At 36.1% G+C, this 25661-nt stretch overlaps 1 protein-coding gene across 23 annotated transcripts in view; it reads right to left on the bottom strand.

Moving 5' to 3' along the window:
• The window catches only part of TRDN (triadin), a 223406-nt gene that overhangs the window by 188762 nt on the left and 8983 nt on the right, over positions 1-25661 (bottom strand). For all 23 annotated transcript variants that reach the window (XM_058801368.1, XM_058801382.1, XM_058801372.1 and 20 more), the window contains exon 2: positions 3780-3989. In XM_058801368.1, coding sequence (XP_058657351.1) covers positions 3780-3989 — 210 coding nt within the window. The remainder of the gene's footprint in view (positions 1-3779; positions 3990-25661) is intronic.

Below are 25661 nucleotides of genomic sequence, written 5' to 3'. Positions count from 1 at the left end.
AGCTTTCATGTGATTCCTCAAAGGAATGAACATAATGCACTAAAGCACAACACTGCAAAATTTAATTTCCTTCTTCTGGGTAGATAGAACAGGAGTGAAACTTTCAGCACAGATCTAATTCTTGTCTCATACCTTCCTTGAAATCCATTGCTAAAGCTAAATCTGATTTGTAGATTCTATCCCCGTCCTAACTTCTGAACAAACTGACACATAACCACTCAGGAAACAAAGCTTTACACATGCAAACTGTGACACAGGACCACCCTGCCATAATTTATGTCACAACCAGCACCTCCTCTATAATACAGAGTGCTATAGAATTTACAGCCATCATGTACTGGATGTAAAATTACACCAAACTGTATATTAAATCTTGCTGCGAGCAGACCTTGAATTCATGTTATCCAACTTCACTTACAGAAACCCTAAGTTTTAACCTTCCTCAGCCTCCCTCAGTTCCAAAAACTACTTTACAAATGCTGAATAAAGAGGGCCAGCAAAAAGCAATTTACCACATCTACTTTAGGATGAAACTAAATATCTCTTTTTCATATCATTCCAGGACAAATGTCATCTTATATAAATTGTCAAAATTTCAAAACTTGATAGTTTACTGTTAAAAGGATGTGGAACCATAGCAATCAAGAAGCAAAACATAAGGGTTGGCACTCTAATCACAGAGGCTAGTGTGAAGTTCAAACCGATAAATTAAAAGAATATATAAGAGCTAAAATACATATACTGATAATTTATGTATTTTTGGAATTATTTGCCTTTCAGGTAATGAGAGTAAAATTGTTAATTATTGAAGGGAAAGAAAGCTCAGGTTCAAGTTTAAAGTACTTCCTTCTCAGGTCACGTGTAGTGTTTTTACTGAGCTCCGTGAATCTCTGTGTACTCTAGGCAACTCATAATCCAGGGCATTGCACTTCCTGTATTTCCCAGAGCTTAGCAGCTCTGTAGTGCAATCAGGGGGAAAAGAATCCATGTCTATTCCTCAGCCACACAGTTCCCTGACTGGTTTACCAGGTCAGCCTGCTCCTGCTTTGTGCTGCGCTCACTCCTGTGTGGCACAGCCGCTGCTACAGCTCTGCCATGGAGATGGTCATTTCTGGCACAGAAACATAGTGGGAGTCCCTGTGTAGGGAGCCCCCAGACCAGAATCCTCTGGCAGCTCTTTAACTGCCCTTCAAAATGTGCAGCCTGCTCCTCGGTCACCCTCCTGTCTCCTCTAGGCTGAGTTCATCTCCCCAGCCTGCCTCATTCATACGCCATGCATCATTTCTGAGCATGAACTTCATGGAACTTCAGGTAGAGAAACAGGAAAGAGATTGAAAGCACTGGCTTATGAAAGGCAAGTGTTCTTTGAGGAGAAATACACTGGTTTTTTCTGTGGTTTATGGATTTACAAAGCCCACAGGTGAATATAAGTTTTTGGGCATCTTTCATCTGCATTTGAAAACTAGGAAATTAATTTAAATCTTGCTTGCAAAACTAAATTCACAGCCCCGAATATAACTATTTATTCTCTTTATGTAGGTCTGTTTTTTCAAAGAGCAATATCCAACCTAAGACAAAAAATTTACTGGGTTTTAAATTTAAGGAGCCACTTAGAAATATGCCCTAAATTCTACTTTCTATATGAAAAAGAGGCATTATTTCAATTGTAGGCAAACTGTCTAAAAGTGAAAATAATTCTTGCATCAATAATGCCAGCTATGTGATATGTACAATCTTCAACTATTTCCATGTTTTTTTTACAAATCACTGGATTTAACTCAAAAAAAAAACAAACAAGAAATCAGGAGTGGAAACTTAAGGGTTATGATAACAGCTATGAAACTATTCTTATATGTATGTAAATACATAAAACAGTTTAAAAAATCCTTGCCTAACGAAGTACAGCAGTTCTGTCTCTTAATGTTTGACCATCAAGACCTGATTTGAATGCTGGCCTAATTAATCACTTAGGAACAAAAATATTGCTGGGAAGGAAAAGATACAAACTCATGAACTCTAAATACTGAACTATCTCTCAGAGATCTTCACAAAATAAAAACTCACCCTGTAGATTAAATTTAGCATTGCTTTATTTCTACATCCAAGTCTGAAAATGGCATTTTCCATCAACATTTGTAAGATTTAAGTTCATTTAACCAGTAGAATGTGAGCAGAATTCCATCTGCTTCAGAAGTTTCCTTCAGACTCTGGTACAGATACAAATTCTTATTGCTTAGCATTACCCTTGTTTATTGAGCAAGTGTGACCTGATAGCAAGTTCAGAAGTTTCTGAGTTTTAGAATTTAGTCTGAGCTATGCCCTGGTTCTTGACTGTTCATTGAAAACATATTAAGAACTTGATTAACTGTTTGACTGATTGATTGGCTGATTAATATTGAATATGGAAAACTAAAGTTGAATATGAGAGTTTCTTTCTTGGCTTGTCTCTCTGTTGTAGCATCAGCTGTTTGGTGTCCAAACTAAAATCTGATGCTTATTTTGGAAGGAGGTCTCAAAAATAACTTTATATTTTCCTGGTACTCCACAGATGTCCTTCTGAAAACAAAGACATGAAAAGAAATTTAAAGAAAGTTTTGTGGTACATTTTGTCCATATTTGAAGCTCTGTGACATCTATTGATCCATGATTTGTTGGTCTCTTTCAAGATCTATATTTGTTTCAAAAGCTTTCTAAGTAAATCCTGAAGTCGATATTGATATATAGCAGGACAAAAAAAATCTATTAATTTATCAATAAACGAATAAAGTCCAGGAAATTTACTCCAAAACATCAACTCAATTTCTTTTGAATTAAAAGTCTGAAGTCCGAATAATTCCTAGTTAATTATTGTGACAGATGCGATCACTTTAGAGCTGGAATTCCCATTTAAGGAGGACAAGGACACTAATAATTTGTTTTCTGGTTCACATACATGTTTCTCAAGTGTTAACTGCTGTTAGCCTCCCAAAGGTTTTACTACTGAAGACTTGCTAAAGTCTACATACCCTTTGCAAACATAGGTAGTTAATTTATTTCTATTTCATATCATATCCAGATAAAAGGCCTAAATATTCTATTTTTTTTATTTGCCCCTCTTTTTTTCTGTTCCTCAATTAGAATCACAGTCCTTGTACCACCCACTTCATTGTCATCTTTGTCCCCTGTAATCAATATATATGTCATCAATCATATTTATGTTTGTCCTAAATGTTTGATCTTGTTCATTTGTCTATCCAAGTCTTAAAACTAGGTTAGATTATCGACGACAAGGGTGTGTTTTAGCTAACATTAAGAATCTGGTCCTCTGTACTTATTGTTTTTGAAGATCGGTTTTAGGGTTAGCACATTCTTCAATATTTTTCTGATCATTGAACCGTGTAAGTAAATATCAGAATACTCAAGGCAACTATTAAAGACTATATTTCTGAAAATATTAATTATTACTAATTTCATTTTTCTAGAAAAAAAATTAAATAGAAATTGGAAAACAGGAATCTGACCTTACATGCTCATATATATTTTATGTTACTGTCAACATATTCATTTTCCAGGATGAGGATGGGCTGCAAAATGGAGAGACTTAAATTATAAAGGTGCATGTGGTATAAACTAACATGTTCTGACATTTCTCACAATATCTTCTCTCTTGGTAAACTCAGCAGAGACACTGTGCTGTCCCCAAGGAGGTGAGACACTGGCATATTTGTGTAATAGATGCTGCCTAATAAATTTTTAAATTTGAATATACAAAGTGTCAAATAGAATATGCTAACTTTTACCTGCTAAGTCTTTGTAATCCACCAAGTCAAACATTACAATAGCCACTGCTGACCAGGTGACAATCAGAGCAACAACAAGAAGCCATGCTGCTGGAGAGCTGAAGGTGTTCACAAAGTCTTCTGTCACTGACTTCTTGCCCACTCTCATGGATGACGAAGGAAGGGAGCCGTTCTTACCATCTATTATCGTCGTGGTTGTCGACATGTGTCCTGTACAGACAGACAAAGCAGAGGAAAACAGTGTAACAGCTGGGAGCCTTAAAGCCAAGAATATGAATGCTCTTTTAAAATTGTTTTGTCATCAGAATGTTTAAAATAAATATAAATATTTTATCACTGAAAAATGTTCTTGGATTTCTGGAAGAAATTGTCACAACCAGCCTTTTTTATTATATGACATTTTTGAGTCTGCCACAAATAGCTACAGGCCTAAGAGAGTGATTGATGAAAGCATAAAATATTATTACCCTCCAAAGGATTGTCTTGTTATGGGCTGTAGGCCAGATTCTCAGGTGATGTGATTAAGTGAACTTCCATTGACTTTAATGGAGCTAATGCATCTATGCCACCTGAGGTTTGGCTGGAATTCTGCTGTGAAGGACATGTATCAGTAGAAATAGAAATAAATATATTTAATTTCATGTAACAGAAAAACAAATGATTTCCATGTCCAGGATCCTTAAAAGTCATGAATAAGATTGTAGCTCATTTTTAAATACCTTTGTAGAATTTTTTACTTAATGAAATAATCTCCTAAATTATAATGGCAAAGCAAACTTTGCAGAAAGCATAGGTTTGGTAGTGAAAAGCTGGTAGGAAGTTGAATGTTCCTTAGCTAAGTGACCAACTGACACACATTAACTATGTAATGGACAGTCAGTAACAACAGTGACTTAACCTACTTCCCAAGGTACTAAAAATGTTAATTCTGGACATAAACGTTAATTCTTCACACAAACCAAAACTATGGTAACAGAAACCTAACTGTATTTGAAAGTTCTCAACTTAATCTGCTTCATAAAATACATTTTGATAAACTAAACAATCTAGGGACATACATTTTTTTCCATTATATACAATGTCAATAGTATAAATATTCTGAACACCACACTTCAAACTAGTAGAAGACCACAGTGTCTCCAGTTAGTTTGCAATATCTTGTATGTTAGAGTTAAAATCTTCAAAGATACATTACACGTGTTCTTGGTCTGACATCAACTTGCATAAATTAATTTCAATGATTTAAGAGACCCTTGTCCATACAGACATCTAAACTTTCAAGGAATCGGGTAGCACCTGTTTTGTGCAGATCTTTGCTTTTTGTTTGTCTTCCGTCACAGTTGATGCAATCTATAAAAATGATATTTTCTGTGTGTCAGAGTTGCTCTGCATGAAGGTAAGCACATTCAATTTCACTTTTGACATAGAAAATGACAAATAGGCACTGAGAAAATTTTGCTGGAGCTAAGGTACAGGCTGTTGAAGACTTTCCAATATTTACCATCACAATCTCTATTTAGACTCTTTGAGAATCACAACATTTATATTCCTAAAGAAATAAATGAATGAAGAAAGGATAAAATCATTAATACTACCATATATACATACATTTTTCCCTTCCTGTTTTGCCCAAACAATTCTGCTGATCCTTATGCTAATGAATAATGGTTCCTTTCCTGTAGAATGTTAAAACAATATCCTAATGTGGTACTGAAATGCCCCTTTATGCATCTGACAAAAACATAAAATTGGGAAGGATAATTTTGTTGGAAGAGATTCCCTAATTCTTAATCTGTCATACCTGTTGAGTTTTCAAATTAATGTCTTAATCAGTTCTAGAATTCCTTTTAAAATAATTTCTTATGCAGTGCATTGTATTAATGAGTAGTTGCCTTAGCTCTGCCTTTTAATTTTGCTTCTGCACAAGCATCTTGGTGCTGATCAGTGCCTTGCCTCAAGCCCTGAAAAACTGCTCTGCTACACAGCAGAGCTGTAAAATCAAAATTGCCATATTACATGTTTTGTGTTACTTATTTGAAATTTGTTCTTATTTATAGAATATTTATTCTGCTCATAAATAATATCAATCCCCTAGGATAGAATGTATACAATTAAAAAAATATTATAAAACCATCACTGCATCAATTTCTCCAAACAAAAATTTTAGATCAAACAATTCAGAGCAGGAGGAAAAATCTGCCAAGTGACAACTAAGAATAAAGATCAGCTTCCTAAGCTAAATTCAAAATCAATAGCATTTTATCATCTTACTGCATACACGATGGAAGTAATTTGTGCATGTAACAGGTCATAAATGACACATTATGCATTTTTTCCCCTTGCGGATATCAGTCAGAGTTTATGATGTGTAAGAGAGAATAGAAAGGTACTGTCTCATCTTGACAAATCTGATTAGTACCACAGCATGTCTTCAAGGACATCCTAGTGGCAGATATTCGCAGTTATAATACAAACAATTAAAACTCTATGTGTGTATACAGATATAGACTTATAATTACCAGTCAAAGGATCATTCCTCTAGGTTTGTTGTTATGTGAAAATAGTTCCTTACTATTTAGTGTACCTAACTTTTCAAACTCAGACCACTACACGTCTTTGGTGAAGAAAATAGTAACTGATGATTTATCAATCACAGCAATGCTGCAGAGACAGAGATCAAGTATGCTAGAAGGTTATCTATGACAAGCTTTTGGCTGTTGATGTAGTCAAGTCAGATTTCCCTCTAAAAACTCAGGATGTTGTACAATAAAATCGCTGTCGTTGCATTCATTAAAGTGTGAGTGAACAGTTATTGATTCAAATTTGACTGGAAATCAAGCTAAGAAAGTACTGTAATACTGCTGGAGGTTTCTGATACAGGTGCTTGCAGTGTGATTCAGGGGCCTAAGAAAGATTTCCAGTGTTGTTTTAAAGGCTTTACCTTATCAAAAATGTCCTCACAGGACTGGCAGGCAAAATCTAGAGGACAGTAACTTTGGAACTTCCCAAGAAAAAAAAATAGACAGGATGTCCTAAAGCAAATAGAAATTAGATTTTTATGTCCCTAGATACCTATATAAACAAAATTGACTGGAGGATTTTTATCTGATGACTCCTCAGAAAGACATTGTTTGCTGCTACGTAATCTCATGTAGGGTGGATTGTATATTGATACCATCACCATTTCATGACTCCAAAATGAAGAGGCAGTAGCACTGAGATGATCTCCCTCTCTCCACAAGCATTCCATTATTGTAGTACCCAATGTGTTTGCCGCGTGCCTTTCTCTGATTCTTTCTCGCTTTCAGGTGTCTTGGTGCTCTGTTCATTTCTATCCACCTTCCACCAGTTCTAACTTTCTCTGCAAACCTTCAGTGATAATATTTATGAAGCTAGACAACAGAGAAAAAGGGGATGTATATACAATGTTTTCATCAGTTCAGCCAGCAGTGACTCTCCTTTTTCTCAGAAAAGCGCCAAAGTTAGCAGAACTCCTGCCCAAGTGGTCGGTGGAGATTTGGGTGCCCAGTAGGGGACTGAGGCACCCAAACAGGCATTTTTGTTGCTTTGAAATCACCTGATGGAGCCTATTGAGTTCTACATTTACAATTAGCAGAGATCATTCAGCAGCAGGTTAAAATCAGATTGCGGAAATTTCCTAGGTATCCTTGCTGTCCCTATAATAAACATTTTCTCTCTCAAGACAAATTTCTGTGTCCGTGTTACAGCCAGCCTGAATCCAAGTCAGTTTACTTTTGATGAGCACTGCAGTGGATCAGGAGATTCATGAGCAGATCAGTTGTCCCTGCTCTGGGAGAGGCAACATCCATCACAGGATTGGAAGGTGCAGCTGAAGGCTGCTACAATTTCAGCCATCCAATTTTAATCCACCACCACATGTCTGCTAGAGCCTCTTGGCACTTTGGGTTGTGATTGGTATTGATTTTCAATGAGGATGGGAACTTAAAAAAGTTATATATATATATTTCCATAAAAAGATTACTCCAGGGATATATACCTCTGACTGCACATCACAATTTCTCATGCACACAGAACTGCCCCATCAGGTCGCAAATGTCACCTTTACATCAACAGATTGATTTGCTAAATTCCAAACAGCTAAAACTCTGAGATTCTTACTATTCCTCTGGTTTCAGAGTTGTCACTTAGAATACAATCTGAAGACCCATAAGGTCTCGTAAGTATAAATAAACCTTGACAATTGGTGACAACTTTGAGGAGAACACCGTGTGACTTTCAGAATCCAGAGTGAGGTTGTAGTCCTGGCAGCTTAGGTAAAATACTCTTTTTTAAGGCTTTATCTCCTTAAAACTTAGTAAGCATAGGAGTCCATGGTTAAGGATGGGGACTTGATTTTAGAGTTCAACAGCTACACCTTCTCCTACACTAGTAAAAAAATGAAACAAAACAAAGCTAAATATCCAAAATTAATAATTAAACCGATTCTGCTCAGACTCATTCAGGTAAAAAGAGTAATTTTCTCTATTTATATCACTTCATAACTATTTTATGTATAACAATCTTATTCTTCCAATAAGACAAAAAAAAGGTGAAATATTCAATGTGCAATGCCTTTTTAAGGCTAAGTATATTAAAAGCAAACGACTAGTTACAATACTAAAAAAAGCAAAGAGGTTGTTCACTTTTAAATAATAATATTGTTGCTAGGGCAATGCATTGGGATGTGAGAAACCTCAGTGCAGTGTGCTCTAAATGAGAGCTGGTAGATTTTGACATGTCTTTTGTACTCCCCAGATGAGCACTCCAGTAAATAGGCTACAGAGTATTCTGGATTCAGGTCATTAATGGCTTCTGTTTGACCTATTCCACTTCATTGGGAATATTTAAATACTAATTAAGGAAGCAGGGAAGAGAAAAAATGGCTGTAAAAATCGACACTGGATGTTAAGCACCAGCTCAAGCCTTGGGCTTTAACCTGGTGACCTTCTCAACCCAGCACTGCTGGGATCAGGCAGGCAGGAGTCTCAGCCCACAGTAAGTAGGGCACCACAGGGAGGAGAGGACAAGGGATTAGAACCCTCCAGTGAAAGAGTGGGCAATGGATATAAAATTATCTGCTGCATTTTTTTCAAGCTCAGTACATCACCCTTAGTGAGTCCACAGACCTGCAGGCATCACAATAATCACTCTTTCCCCACATGAGGAAAATGATTTCTACCACAAGAAAGGATTACACCTACAACTGTTGTTCAGGGGATGCTTATGCCTGGTTGTGACATCCTCCTGCTTCAATACCTCTGCTACGGTTTCTCCTTCCTTGGCTTATACAAACATAAAGGAAAAGACAGAATTATTTCTGTGGTCAATAATTAGTACCTTACAATAAAATATTAGTAATAATATTTTTTTCCTAAAGCAACCTAATGAGTTTTTTCATGCTTTTTGTCTTGTATATATATTTCTGTGGAAACAAAATGCTGAGCAAAGAGAAGAGAAACCTTCAAGACCTATTGTATGCACTGAACAGAGAGCCTCTATCATCTTATCTGACCAGCACCAGGGGACAAAAATGCAGATGCTGGACAACAACCAACAGAGTGCAGAATATTTCCGAGGAGCAAGAGCACTGCAGCTGGTCAAAACCTTTTGATCTCCTACAAGTATTGCTAAAGGATGCAATTAAAGTGGATTTAAAACCATTTTCTGTGGAAGATCTGTAGCCCTGGAAAACTTCAATAGGTTAGAAACTCAGCTAGATGCACTAACACAGACCATGACTTCAACTGGACATACGTGGAAATATAGATACAAGATCTTTTCTAACACAGAGAATGTGGGGGGATAGAATGTAAGAAAATAAAGATAGTGCAGAAGGTAATCTCACCCCTGAAGGTTGCAGCTGTACCAATCACCAAAGATTAGGAACAGGCCTGCCCTTAACAGGCCACAGCTGTGTCCAGTGAGGATGAGCGCTACAAAAGAGTGGGGTAGCTGGGTAGAGAGAGCTGCTATTTGTTGGCTCTGAAGTGAAGAAGAAGTTGGAGTCAGTGCTGGGAGGAGGTGCCTATGAGAAATCACTACGAAGGTGTGGAACTTTTGCAATAAGATGGTAACAAGAGAAGGAGCTAGAAACAGGGAAAGAAAACTTAAATAGGCAAACTGAACTTATCTTTGAAAGATCCTCACTCTCATGATTATCTGCAACAGATTGTGAGTAGGACAAGGATCCACAGTGCAGCCCAAAAATGGGTGATGGGCAACTAGTGTAGGTTTTCTGAGCATGAACAAGCTTCTACAAGTTTTTGAGCAGAAATGTGGAAATTTTAAGAAAAGCTAATTTATTTAGAGATAGAGAAATCATCTCTTGAAATTACTTATGTTCAGCAATTTCTTCTCTTTTGTATCAAATTATATCTTTGTACATATGAATGAACAAAGGCCGCTGGAATACCTAAATGGAAAAAAAAAATTAATGGAGTTTCACAACTGATACAAGAATTTACACACTTTTAAATTCATTATGCAACGTACTAAATTGTTGCTTTAGTGTTTGTGTAATTAAAGTGCAAAGAGAAAAAACCTCTCAACACCTATGTATATTCACAATTTCTCAGACTTTAAGGTAGTCCTGCTGCAGACTAGAGGCTTAGAAAGCTGTGTCTGGGAATTTATATGAGAGAACATATGCAGATTTATTGGTGACTGATAGTTATAGAAATGTAATAATCTTTATGAAATGCAGAAAACAGGGCTGGAGATTATGCAGCAACCAATTCTACATGACAAAAGAAATAGAATAGACGTTATGGAATATGGAGAAGATGGTGTATGAGAATTAGTTGAATGATTAGATTCAGAAAAGGCACTTATAATTACTATGGTGGTTGGTCTCTGTGCATTTTTAATTTCCTCTTCTGTTATTATATCTGTATTGGTTTTATTTTTGATCAATACAGAACATCTGATAATTTCAGGAAGTAGGTAGTATTAATCTTTCTATTCATTGTCCAAGAAATTATGTACACCAACCTTTTCATTTTGTCGATTTCAATAAGCAGCTTTTAAAAGAAAAGATGTATTCTCTCAAGCCATTTCATTATCAAGTCCAAAGAAACTGTGTACTTCATATAGCATCATTAAATAATACTAGTAGCACTACTGTGGGGTGAAAACTAGAAATTCTTAATGCTGTATGCATGTTAGTACTTGTGACTTACATTTTGGGATTGTAATAATTGCAGGTGCTTGTGATACTGTGGTAGGTTGACCCTGGCTGCATGCCAGGTACTCCCTAAAGCCCTAATACTCCTCTCCTTCCCTAGACAGGGGATAAAAAATATGAGAAAAGGCTCATGGGTTGAGATAGGAACAGGACAAAATCAGGCATCAGTTATTACCATGGGAAAAACAGACTGGACTTTGGGAAATTAGTTGAATCAATCACAATTTGTAATTAGAAATATAATCTAAATCTTTCAAAAACTCTCTTAATTTCACTTCAGGATTTCTCTGCATCCTCCCTGCAGAGGTGCAGGGGGAGAGGGAATGGGGGTTGCGGTCAGTCTGTTCATCACATGCTCTCTCTATCTGCTGCATTTTTTTCCTCGGAGGAGGATTCACCCTCTTCCCCTTCTCCAGCATGGATCTCTCCCATAGGAGACAATCCTCCAGGAACTTCTCCAACTCGAGGCCTTTCTGTGGGCTGTAGTTCTTCACAAACTGCTCTAGGATGGGTCCCTTCTCTGGGGTGCAGTCCTTCAGGAAAAGGCTGCTCCAACACTGATTCCCCAGAGGGTTGAATTCCTGCCAGGAGCTGCTCCAGCATAGGATTCCCATGGGCTCACAGCCTCCTGTGGGCACTCACCTGCTCTGGTGTGGAGTCCTCCAGGGGCTGCAGGTGAACATCTGCTCCCCTGTAGGACTGCAGGGAGCCAGTCTGCCTTACCTTGGGCTGCAGGTGTCTGGGGCACCTTCTCCATCATTGACCTTGCAGTCAGCAGAGCTGTTCCTCTCACTTGTTCTCTCTCCTCTCTCTGGCTGAAGTTTTGTTTTTTATTTCTCCCCTTCCTAAGTCTTTTCTCTCAGAGGTGACACTCTCATCATGATGGAATCAGTCTTTGCCAGTGGTGGGTCCATCTTGGGGCCACAAGATATTGGGTCTATCAAACATGGGGGAAGCTTCTGGCTACTTCATCCAGGAATCAACTCTGTATCCTCCCCCACTGCCAAAATCTTTCCATGAAAACCCAGCATGGATTCAGTATGCTACCATGGGTTATGTGGAAAAAAGTAAAGTATCTCAGTAGAAAATAACTAATACTAACTAGAAAACCTCCATAGGTGTATAATCAGAAAATTACTTTCCAGTGATGTACAACCAGGTTGCAGTAGGTGCTGGACAATTACATGCAAGAAATAAGGACTTTTGAATAAGAAGATATGATCTCTGACTCAGGAATTTTCTTTATTTAATTTCTCTGAATGCTGAGCAAGTACATTGGCAGGGCAGTGTCTAAACGTTTAAAAAAAACTTTTTCCTCAATAGTGGCTGCTGAAAACGACAAGATACTTTCAAACCTTCATTTTTTGTCTACTAAAATTATTTGAATGCATGTATCTGGTATTTTTTTCACTGAGGAAAGCTGCAAAGATTGCCTTAAAAAAACTTTTGTATATATAAAAGATTGGTTGCACCTCATGTAAGAAGTTGACATATGTGGTTAACTCCTTGCCATGCAGATTCAAATGATAGATTTGGACCTTTGCTGCACAAAAGCAGTCAGAATTCCCTGAAGGAAATCTGGACTTCACCTCCCTACTGATCAAGGAGAGAAATTCAAGCAGTAGCAATAGAGGATGGTTTGTCTAGAAAATCTGAGAGAACAGAATGGGTTAGAAAGGAGGAAATTCTGGGAAGCACAGCTGGAAAAATCAATTTGTTCTAGCAACCAGTGTAACAGATAAAAAAGATAATGGGAAGATTTTGGAAAGGTAAAAGTATACATAACTGCAAAAAGGTCTCTTTGCTCCAATCATATTTTCCCTGCAGGAGTGAAACTTGATTTTTCAGGAATGCATCACTGGGTCCTGTTGAAGAAATATTAATACTAGCTATTTCTTGTTCTGGAATAGAGCCAAGGTAGGAAATGTAGAATTAGATAAATTACATATAAAGGTCTACCTTTTTGTGCAGATGTCTTGAAACAATCCAAGAACTTCAAGTAGGAGAAGTGAAAACCAGTTTCAGCCAGACCGAAATTACACTGTGCTTTAAAATACGATCAGCAGTAAAATAAGGTAACTCCCTCTCAGCTGATGTACTTCTAAGCTGTGTTCTCAGAGCCTGGGTAGGTCAGCAGATAGCTGAAGGATTTAGGTGTCCTCATCCCGTTGAAACTTCATACAAAATGAACCCTAAATCACACTAAAAGTTGAACTTCAGAGACTTGGAGCTGAATTTTCATCTTTCCTTACATGTTTGAATTTCATACTCTAGTAGAGCATTGGTGACACTTCAAATTAAACAGAAGAAATCTTGTCTCATACTTAGCAAGGAAGTGTAAAATATTTTTCACTCCAAAATTGCTTCTAAAGAACATTAGGCTGATATGAGCTTTAACCTTCTGCTCTGTGGGGTTGTTTCCTGTGTGCATATGCATTTCAGCAGGCTTTTACAGCATTCTGATTATTCCAGTACCTCAGACAAAGAAGGCATTAGCAGTAATTAAAAGATCTTCTGTGCTGTTAGTCTTGTATGACTGATTGTATTGTGAACCTATCTGCAAATAATTCTTACCTGAAATTATTTTAGAAATAATAGTAAGGGGAGACCTGAGGACCAGGTTTAAAAGATGTTTTATTGGGAAACTTTACATATTTTAATTACAACTATATCACTTTTTGCAATCATTTCTTGAGACCTTAGCAGACCACAGGAATGAATAATAATAAAAAATAGGATAAATTACTTTATAAAATCAAAACTGAAGGATGTGCAGTTGATAATAACAAGAGAAATGTAATTTACTGCAGTTTAAAATCGATACTAAGATATGGAAAAGGGACACTGAGCCGCTTCCTTTCAAAAAGGCACCAGATTTCACCTTTTCATGATCTGAAAGTTGGAAATTTACATTTTTCTCTTTTAAGTATCACTTCAGTTTGATATGTTTTCTTATATTGTCTTAGAAATGTGATTCTTTAAAAAAATCAAATGTTTCATTTCTAGCTTCTCAGTATGCAGATGAGATAAGAATGCAACTGAATTCTGAATACTCAATCCTAAACTAGCAGCAGCCTGAAAAATCCATTATTTGTTTGATTCCACATCTGAATTTTTTTTATTGATTGGTAGAAATACCTTTCTTTCTTTGGAAATAAATTGGTGCTCTGAAACAGAAAAAGTTTTACCTTCCTGTTCATCTTAGCAACCTGACATTTCAGAAAGAGATGCCAAAGGGATATTTAGACACACTTCTGAGTTGATATAAGCTGAGAAGTACATCTTATCTTTTAAAATGTCAAAATGAAAGTTGGAGAAAAACGATTGCCATTTATCTCTAAATAGCAGTAGACCTTCTGAAGCAACAGCAATGTGTGCAGTCCCCTTGTTATTAGATTTTGGAAACTCAACTCTACACATCCTTGAAATATTCAGAAGGGATTAGAAAAAAAACCACTGACTTATTTTTTATTGTTGAAAAAAAATCTGTTCTCATCTGTAAAATGATGACAGTCCTAATAAATAATGAAACTTACTAGAATAAATAGTAGGTTCCACATATCTTCATTCTGAACAAGTCTACCAGTACAAAGAAACTCTATAAATACAATTGCAGATCTGTGCTTCCTCTGATGGAACTACTACTTTCTCAAATAAGTGTATTGAGGAATATTTAATATGATTATTCACTTGATATCTTTTCTTTCAAGCTAACATGACAGTAAAAGTTAGACCAATTTTATGTCTAAATGCAATGGCATTTACAGATTCTGAAAACAAAAGTAGTTCTAACAATAATTTACTATACTCTCTGCAAGTAATGGTGCAAGTCTGACAAGTCTTCCCTATGGAGCTACCCAGTCACCACTGCACTCAAATATGGACTTCAACACATGCATAGTTTAAATGTATATACTCATAAGACATACTGAAGAAATTTGGTTGCAGGTCATTTACCAGAGATAGAAGATAAAGGTATGTTTGGTAAACAACAGACATTGCAATGGTAAATTATATAGTACATGTATATACATAGGGAGAGAAAACTTTGTTCAAAATTGGAGCAAAAAATTCTCATCTGACAGAACGGGAAACCTAAAATAAATGCTTGTGGCAAGTTAGCCTTCTATGTTACTGTTGGATCTCACCTGTAGGTGGCAATTTGCAACAACATTATAGGTCATCCTGTCAGTGAGAGAGAAAACTGAAGGAGAGCAGCTGAAGAAAACTTGCTTAGTATAAGCAATTTCCCAAGAGACAGTAGTTAGCTACAGTAAACAGGTGAAGCAAGGTCTATCTTCTATCAGGCAGTTATTTTCAAATTAATACGGGAGTACTCCATCTGTACACTTACAGAACAGCTGAAGCCAAGTCCACTACCTAGGTACCTAAAATACTAGGGAAATTAGGTTTTCTGAAACTCGATTTTAGTTATTTTCCTATCCTATTTTATATCCTAAAATATAAACCCAAAATTATTTCTGATATGTTCTTTGTATTCAGTGTAAGGAAAGAATTCTAGGAAGCAGTGGCAATCATAGAAACGGTTCATCTGAAGGCTTTGGGTTGGTTTATTTTTTTTTTTTTTCTGCTTTTGGTCTGAAAAAATCCTTTAGAAAATATCCTTTCAATTTTAGGACACAAGAGAAATCTTAAATTGACACAGAGGAATAGAATCCAGCATTTAGATAAAAATTATTGGTGTGTTTCATAATTTTCTTTCTGCAATAACAATTCCTAAAATTGTAATTTAAAGTGGAAGTTTAACCTTGATAGACCAAATTAATAATATCGTTTATCTCCAATCTTTATTTGGAAAAAGGCATGATCTCTAAGGGCAGCTGAGACACGTAGGATATGCTGTCACACTGAGAACAGTTGATCTTTGTTGAGGGTTCATATTCAGAACACACCTGTTATCTAATGTGTATTCTGAAATCCTCAAGAGCTGAGAAATCCTTACACTATTTTAAAAAGATTTATTTAATAGAATCTTATGTCAGATGATCACATCTCAGAAGAAAAGTTTATTTCAAATCAATATCAAGTAATCTGGAAAAATGGGATATTTATGAGATGTTGAGACCCATTTCTGAACCAGCTACTGTAATTTAGCCATACTTTAATACATTTTACTCAGGATTATACTCTGAACAAGTTTTAGAATGTGTGAAAAACTTTTCAATGTAAGTTTAATGAGGAAAATCACTATATAGTATTCATATACAGGTACAGAGCCCTAGGCACCTTTTCTTTTCTCTTTTTCTCCCTATGCAGATGTTTTTGTGGAATCTCATGTACACACTGAAAAAAACCAAGAAAAATTACATTCCTTGAAGGCTACCTGAGGAAAAGACAAAGTCCAGAGACCATATAATATTGCTGATTTTCACACTGTTACATCCCAAAAAAAGAAAAAAAAGCAAAAGAGTTCCTTAGAAACATAATGAATATCCTGAAAGTTGGTTTAGGGACTCATGTATCTGTGACCTGGATATCAGGTCCCAAAACCATTTATTGTAATGGGAGAGAGATTTACAATTTGCATTTTCCTATCACACCACTTCAGACCTCAGAAGAGTAGGCAAGATGTTATAATAAAGACCTCAACAGACCACATAAATATGAAATTTGGGTCTCTAACTTATCCCACTGATTAATGCAAGAAGTGATTAGCTGCCTACGTTATCTGGCTTCAGAAACTGAGCCAGTATTTATAATAATTTATAAAAATATTCCCCATTAGTAAGTGACATAGTCATGTGGCATTTAAAATAAAATTTGAAATTACAGGAAAGTCTGGATTAAAATCTATGCACAAGTAAGTATTGTTCCACACCTCTCAACTCCTGCTTGGCAAAAGAAACTATGGAATGCAAATTCAGCTTTTGGGTGTCTGTTATGAAATTTTCTTGCAAAAATGAGTACTTGAAAAGGAACATTTTGATGTGTGCACCTAAAAAGGCTATTTGCTTTATTTCCAAACTGTGAGTTTAGAAGTTCCAATTGACTGAGGTTCCAATTTCTATGTCAATTCTAACTTGAACTGCCATCTAAATCGTATGATAACCATGGGAATATGCATGTAACATATCAAGAAATGCAAGTTGATTAGTTTATTAATTTTTTTTGGTGTATGTTATAGGGCAGGATATTATCTTTGCTTAGTCTTTTCTGGTGCATGATAATGGTTTTATACAACTTTTGTGATTCACAGAGAAAGAATTGGCAGAGTTATCAACTGATTATTACAGCTCAAGGTTTTCCTGTTTCCTACAAAAGATGCTAACTCGATTTTCCATCTGACAGAGTAGATACAAATCCCAAATTAATTTTTTTCAAGTATATATGGCATAACATTCAATATTATTAATTTTCATATAAAGAAATGAAAAAAAATAGTTTTATTCACTAAGTAAAAACTTGTGAATAGTACTACAGAACAAATTCCTAATGTTGTGAATATATCCATTTTTTCAGTATTAATTTGCTGAATTATAATATTTTAAAAAATAGCTTTTTCTCTATGTCTTTGAAAATGTAAAAATTTTATCTATATAAAAGATATAATCAAGGAGGATATTTTTAGTATAGGATTTAGGCCTCAGGAGAGGAAAAAAATTTAGATCAATGGTTTAGTTAAGTGTCTCAGAGGAGTGCCATCTTAATTTTGAAAATTGTTCACATGAAAGTTTTACTTGAAGGATAACGGTCCTTTAAACTTTATTAACAGTCCTTATTCAGTGATACATAATATAAAAATATTCTCTCAATGAAAAGATTCTACGGCAGAAGATGAGTTATTTTAAAAATCTATCCATATAGACTATGTCTGAAATATTTCTTTACCCTACTTACATTAAGCTTCTAAACATATAACCCAGACCAGGAAGAATACATTAATTATAAGCTTATGTGTAGTAAAAGTTGTCTACTGAGAGACATATTTGTGAAATTATCTTAGTATAAGGTTCCAAATTCTAGAAAAGAAATTCAAGCTACACATTCTTGGTCAGAGCATAGAATTAGAGAATCATTTAGGTTGGAAAAGACCTTTAAGATTACCCAGAGCCCAGCCATTAAGTCTGAGGGCTGCCAGGGCCATCACTAGAATGTGTCCCCCAGTGTCACACCTTTTAAAGATCTCCAGGAGTGGTGACTCCACCCTTTCTCTGGGCAACATGTTCCACTACTTAACGTCTCTTTCCATGAAGAAACTTTTTCCTAAAATCCAACCTAAATCTCATCTGGCAAAGCTTAGGACCATTTCCTCTCATCCCATTCCATGTTACTTGGGAGAAGAGACCAAACTCCACCTGGCTACAGGCTCCTTTCAGGTGGATGTCAAGAGCAATAAGGTCTCCTCTGAGACTTCTTTTCTGCAGGCTAAATAACCTTCAGTTCCCTCAGATGCTCCTCATAAGGCTTGTGCTCTAGAGTCTTCAACAGCATAGAATGTTGCAAATTTAGCAATAATTTTAATTGACTCTCATTGCACTTTTCTAGTCAACACTGGCATAAAAATGAAAAAAAGTGTTGCAACTCTCTGTCCTATGTATGGATAGGTAATCCATTTCCTTATATTTTTGGAATGTGAATTTTTCTGAAGTTCATAGCCCTCACAATTCCTGTGTCTGCTTTATAATGTTAGACATAGGGTTCAGCCTAATTTGGCAGTGGAAGACTAATTACCATGTAAGAAGGCTTCAACAGAGCAGTCCTCAGAACTCAGTGATACGAGAAGAAAAACTTTCCACTTGTTTTAATGATATGATCAGTCCTGAAAGGTTTTATAATGTTAAAGCATTGCCTCAGCGCAGTTCAAAAGATTTTATTTCAAGTTTAAAAAAAAAGCTACCATCTTGAGAAGGCCCCTCGATGTTATTATTGCTAACTGGAACTGAAAGTGAGCTGCATCAAGGAAAAATTTTGACCCGGTTGGAATGATAGTTTCCTTATTACCTCCCATGGATTCTAAATCAACTAATCTTTATCATCTGCTGTAAACATGCACAAAGTCATCACAAAGACATTCAGCCATGCTTCACGAGCTGTAACACCTCCCCACATTCTCTGTAGAGCAGATCCATATAGCTCCAGTATTCCTAGCCCACAGTAACAGCAGGTGCTGCAAAGTTTCCACCCAGCTTGAGAGCCTTGCATGAACATCAGACACTTGCAGGACCCCTATAATGTTCCTGGCATCTTGCCTTGACCTTCCTTATTTTGTGCTTTACTCTCTGACTCTTGGTGGGATAGGAGAAGACAAGAACAAAGTTGCATACCTATGCCTGAAGTTCAATCACGAAAAGGATATTTATGCATACTTGTCCTAATTTTGTCCCAGTGGTTTCCATCTGACAGAAAATTCCTTTTGTTTCATACAGATGGAATAGAGATGGTAGCTGGTATTGTTTCCCAAACAACCTGTCCTGTGTTTGCAAGTTTTCTAATTAGGCTCAAACTTGTCTATATAAACACAATGTTCTCTTTTTTACTAAATCTTCACATAGTCTCATGTCATATTCAAATTGTGGAATTGTATTTTGAGTATTTTTATAGATCATCAAATCTGGATGTAGTTGTCCCTAGTCTTCTAATATTTATCTCCCCTCCAGTTCCCACTCCTTGCAAAGCCATATTATTTTCCTTCTGAAAAAAAGAAGTAGTGGGAATCTCCTAACTTCTGGCTTTCTACTCCTCTACATTAAGCATAACACAGGCTTCCCATGAGTGTGGTTTTCTTCTTCAGTTTTTTTTAAGCTTTTTCTACTCTTTCAGCATATATGTATAAATTTCCTCAAACATCTCCTGCTTGGATTTTAATACCTAAGATACTGCTACTTCCTGATTTCAGGAAACTTTCAAGAAATCGTCTGATATTTCTTTGGTATTAGTCCAGCAGTTTCAACTCATAAATTTGCCAGTATAATGAAAAGACATAGAGATGTCCTCTGCAGCAGAAGTTGATTGTCTCCTTTCTAAATTTTTAATAAAGCTTTTGAGAGTGACTTGGTTATTCTGCCTACATGTTTGTGAGATTTTGCTGGCTGTTATATTCTAGTCAAAGGCCTATTCATCATCTAACCTCTCTTTATTAATTTCCTTTCGTATTATATCAATAGAGTGCAGCTTCAGCTGTAATAATGAAATAATCTAATAAATAAAAATGCATACTTTCACATCTATTGAAAATTAACACTTACTTTACAGTCAATATTTCAGCCTTACATCTTACATTTACTATATTCGTATGGTCATGCAACTGATAATCTTCCTCTCAGTAACACAATCCATGCCCCCAGAGCTACAATACATTCACAAAGCTATTAAACATTCACAAAGCTATTAAACTCTTACTGTGGAAGAAGACAAAAGAACAAGGGTGTCTAATATAATTGAATGAGTAATAATGAGTAGCATTCACAATATCAATAAAGAAGGCCTAAAGAGATTGCACTAATTGTTTTTCTGTGTTTGGTTTGTGGGTTTTGGGTTTGGTGGGTTTGTTGTGTTTTTTTTTTTTTTTTTGGTCAATTGGTTGGTTGGCTGGTTGGTTGGTTGGTTGGTTGTCTTGGGGTTTTTTTGTTTGTTTAAGATAGTGCTTTCGTTAGACCTTAGACCAAGCGTTATGTAGATGTAAGATCATCTATATGATGATCTTAAAGAACTTTACTTACATACTGCACAGTGTCCTGTGCACTCCTCAGGACCTGAACGGGTATTTCTGACAGGTAAGTGGAGAAAAGCTTAAGTGTTTTTATGGTTCTTACATAATTGGAAACTGTGACAATAAGGCATCAGTCTCAGATCCAGCTGAACCTGAACAACAGTCCAGATCAACACTTTGTTTTTACTTATCTTGCTGATCAGGGCAGGGGCAGTATTTGTTTTCAAGGGACATCCATGAGATATGTGTTATAAGAGAGAACTGTAACATTTTTCCTGACCACAAATAGGCATGCATAGTTTGGGTGGTCTTCACTCCATCTGCAAACGTTCAGACCTGGAGCATGACATCATGAGAAGTCTCTTTGGTATTTACTCTTCAGAGGGTGCTATTCCTCAGTAAACCACTACACAAATGGACATAAAGGACCATTAGGCATCAAGGACTTGTTAAAGTCACCATTCCCATGATCAAGTATTGAAAATGTTGATAACAAGTATGCATGTATAAAAAAAGTGTAAGATCTATTTGTCATGGAGAAATATTGGCATGATTTCTATAATTTCTGTATTTCTGTCCTAACTGATCCTTCAATTCACATCACCTTTAGTCAGGAGCCACTATTTTCAGAAAGAAATAAGTATAGATTAAAAAGAATTAGATTGCTGAAGCATTTGCAGATACATATAGTGGATATTTTGGCAGGTAACTTCTATACAGAATAAATTCTGATTATACCTTCAGAAGCATACAGACATTAAAATGATATTTGTACAAGAGATCCACAGAAAATTAATGGTCTATGTGTTTGGAAGTTCACATTATTAATATGTATGTTCAAAAAAAGGTCTTCATTAATCTCTGGTTATAAAATCACTGAGGAATAAAATAATTTACTATTTCTCTATCTTCCCTCTTTATAGCCCTGGCATTTAAGTAAGTCGTAAAGCTAAAACAAAAGTTATGTTTCTTCAACCAAAAGTAAATCAGAAAGGTACAAAATGTTAATAAAAGACTCAAAATATGTGCTTTTTCACATAGAATATGTACTGTTCTTTTTCAGCTGATGAGACATCACTACAGTTCTAGTTCTATTCAAAGTGATTCAATCATTGTGAGAATAAAAGGTAATATTTCTATATTTAATGTGGAAAGGATATCAAGGAAACCTTGATTCTTTCAATTAAAATAATGAAAGGCATGAAAGAAGTGGAAAGATTGAAAGCCAACATAGATAGTCCTGACTGAGGCTGAAAACAGGTGAATCTTTTCCAAAACCAAATTCAGAGTTTTAGAAAATTAATGCAGACAATATTCATTAAAGGCCTATGTAAGTGCATCTACTTTTTGAAGACATATAATTAGGCAAAGTGAAATTCTCTACAAAAACCTTAAAGACAACAAGGATTTTGTTATTAGTAATAGTAACAAAGGCTATTTTAAAGGCATTGACTGGAAATATTCAACGAGTTGGGAAATGTAAAAGAGTTTACAGTAAATACCAAAAGCGGAATAAAAATAGGACCAAGATAAGAAAAAAGCTTTGAATGTTGTCTTCAAGAATTGGAGTATAGAGAATGCACTCTGTGAAAGCTGAATACATTAGCTGAGTTTTCATTCCCACTAACTTGAACCAGTTCAGCCTATGGGGAGGTGGGTCTCACTTGTATATTCCTTAGAGACAACTGAAAAAAAGAAATTTTTTTCAGTGAGGAAACTACTGAGACAGCTATTATATTAAAATATGCTTTAAAAAAACTCTGAAGTTTCTGAATTTTGCAATATGCTTCTGAAACCTAAACTTTAAGACTGGGTGCAGTTCTTCAGTGAAGAGCATGAAGTCTGAAGATTTTAACACCTTCATTTCTCTGTCTGCAGAGAAACAGCTATTAAGATTTAAAGTTTGTTAATGGAGCTCATGCTTATTTCATATTTACTTAATTAAAGTATACCCTAAAAGAGAAGGAGCTTTGGTATTGCTTGGAAGAGAAGTGAAGAGAAGAACATCATGTACAACCAGGACTTCACAGGATTTTGTAAACACTCAATTTTTTAGCACATTTTATTTTTTTTTTTGTTTTGATACCTACTATTGTGCAAAAGAAGAAAATCTATTGGTGTTTTTGGGTTTGCTGCTTGGTTGGATTTTTTTGCAGGTCAGAGATTGATTTCCATTTTACAAAGCAAAATACAAGCTGTTCACCAGGCAGCTGAGAAAATGAGTAGTCACGGTGGGAAGGAAATCCAGAGAATTTTTTAAGGACTTACAAGCTTTTATTTCACTATTTCTTTCTAATCTTTAACACTGGGACCTAATATTAATCATAAATATTTTTATGTCCTGTATGCCCACAAGACCCAGAATTCAGACTTCTGCAGAATTTTTTTTTGCAGATGTTGTACAGGAGAAGAGGAAAAGTTTCCCTTCCAGTGTTTTTCCATAAACATAGAAAAACAGGGATATGTGGAACTGGCTAAAAATTAGATTTCTGTGCTAAAACAGACACATGTTATAAGGTGCTTTTTTGGTCTTAAATAGTTTCACCTGAAGAACAGCTGCTTCCTCCAGTGGGACCAGACTGACACTGGAATTGCTCCAATGCAACCAATGTACATCTGTTTTCAAAAGAAGATGTAATTCATATCTGCCTACCTGGGCATTTTCAGGGGAAGATGGAGCATCTGGAAATTAAAATTGTATTCACATTTGAGAAATGCCAAGAATATGTAAACAGCTTGATGAAAGAACAGAGGGGAAAATGGTAGAGTCTGCAGATACAAGGAATCGATGATTACAACTTCATGATATTTGCAAATAAATATTCTGCATTCACAGCTCCAAGTGTCTCAATGCCATAGAGAGAACAATGGAGAGGGTTAGTTAAAATTTAGTATAAATTTTGCAATATCTAAGACAAATTTCTCCTATGCTGAAAAACTATTTCAGAACATTAAAATTTCTAATATTTTATAATAAACTCAAAAACACTGTAACTACAAGAACTAAGTACTGTGCTGCCTGTTCTGCTTGAAGTAGCACTGATTTGAGGTGGCAGAAATAAGATTTATTAGACAGGATGATTAATGGGAGTACAAAAGTTGGGGAAAGAGAGGCATGAGTGTGGGTTGGAGAGGGGTGTGCCTGTGGGGAGCACCAGCTCAGCTTCCCCCTTCCTTGCACCTGGGGACGTGGGACCACCACGGCCATCCAGCTCTGGAAGGAGAGGCATCCCACTGCAAATGGCTCTGGCAGGGAGTAGTGAGGAATCTCATAGGTCCTGAAGCCTACCAGATGTGGTCATCTCCAGGAGAAAGAAGAGTGCAGTAATCACTTTTCTTTTTCTTTGTGTTAGTCATGTAAAAAACCCAGTCATCAAACAGAAAATGTAAAGCATGATTTAGATATCAGAACGGTACAACTAAGCACTAAAAATAAATATTCTCCAGAATTTAATCACAGAATAATTTAAGGTTAAGATCTCTGAGATGATCGAGTTCCAACTTTGATCACCACCTTGGCAACTAGACCGTGGCACTGGTTGTCATGTCCAGCTGTTTCTTGGACACCTCCAGGGTGACTCCACCACCTCCCTGCGCGGTCCATCCCAATGTATTACAATCCTTTCCATGAAGAAATTCTCCTGAGGTCCAGCTTGTACCTCCCCTGGTACAGTTAGAGGCTATCTCCTCTTGCCCTGTCACTTTTTGCCTGGGAGAAGAGGCAGAACCCCATCTCACTACAACTTCTTTTCAGGAAGAGAGAGATAAGATCTCTCCAGAACCTCCTTTTCTCTAGGCAAGGGAGGGTGCTTTTGGACAGTTGTGTAGTTTAATATTCACTTTAGTAGCATATTGAAGCTTAAAATCCTTACTAAAAGGATTTAATTCTGTAAAATATATCAGAAATCAAGGAATCTTTATATTATTTTAGGATTCTAGTGTAAAGACTGTTTCCAGCTGCATGAAGTAAAGTCATTAGACCACTGTAGCTCTGACCTGAGCACTAACACAGGGGAAAAAAATTAGGGATCCAGTGCCACTTTATAGTCCTGACATCCTCCACAGATGTGGCTTTATTTCTGATCCATACTTAGAACGACATACTGAAGAGTGGATAGCAACACTGTTGTAAAAGTTAGTTTTACAACTAACTTTCCCTTTTGTAAAATGCCCTTAGCATTCACAGTATGAAATGCATTTGCCTATCCTGATTGATGAATTAAACAATGGCAAATGTATGCCTAAAAGGAATTTTCTACTAATTAGTTTTTAAGACAAAATCCTACTTCACATCACTGTTTTCTCTCTATAGTTAAAATTATCTTAAGTCATTAACACTGGCAAAATTGCTGATTCCCCTTCCCAATGCACTAGTATCTGCATATGCACACTTTTATTCATATTTAATTTTAATTTTAAATGTATGCTGAAACCTCATCAATATTTGTGGCTAACCTTGCCAAGATTTCTCAAAATTGTGTTCTCATATATCTGTAGTGGTTTTCCATATCATTTCCAAATTTGCTTTCTTTCCAGAGTAACAGTGACCTAGTAAAATTTCCCTTGTGGTTGTTCTTACATGAGCTCTGTATAAAGAAAACAACACATCCCTGGACACTTCTGGTTCGATAGGAACTTACAGACAAAATACAATCAAGTTGTATTACAAAATCTATGGATATCTCCCTCATGACAAATGAAAGGAATAGGCATGGAGCTGTGTCTCTGAGCAGAGGGACACACTGCACTTATGTCTGGAAGGGGAAACAAGGGAGGGAGTAAGCTGGGAGCGTTTTCACTTCTACTCATCTGGAAATTCATCACTTCATCTGGTTTGCTACAGCAGAGTAGAGCATTACATTCTCCAGAGCATTTCATGTGGCTTCTATGTAATCAATGAATGAAAAATCACAATGTTACAACAAGAGATGCATTTTAGGGTAAATATCTCTCACATGGATTCTGCTTGAGCATCTGATAATAGGGCAGGTTTTGGGTTTATTTTTTT

Source organism: Ammospiza caudacuta, chromosome 3 (assembly GCF_027887145.1).
Source record: "Ammospiza caudacuta isolate bAmmCau1 chromosome 3, bAmmCau1.pri, whole genome shotgun sequence".
Classification (NCBI taxonomy): Eukaryota; Metazoa; Chordata; class Aves; order Passeriformes; family Passerellidae; genus Ammospiza; species Ammospiza caudacuta.
This window is presented reverse-complemented; position numbering and strand designations above follow the sequence as displayed.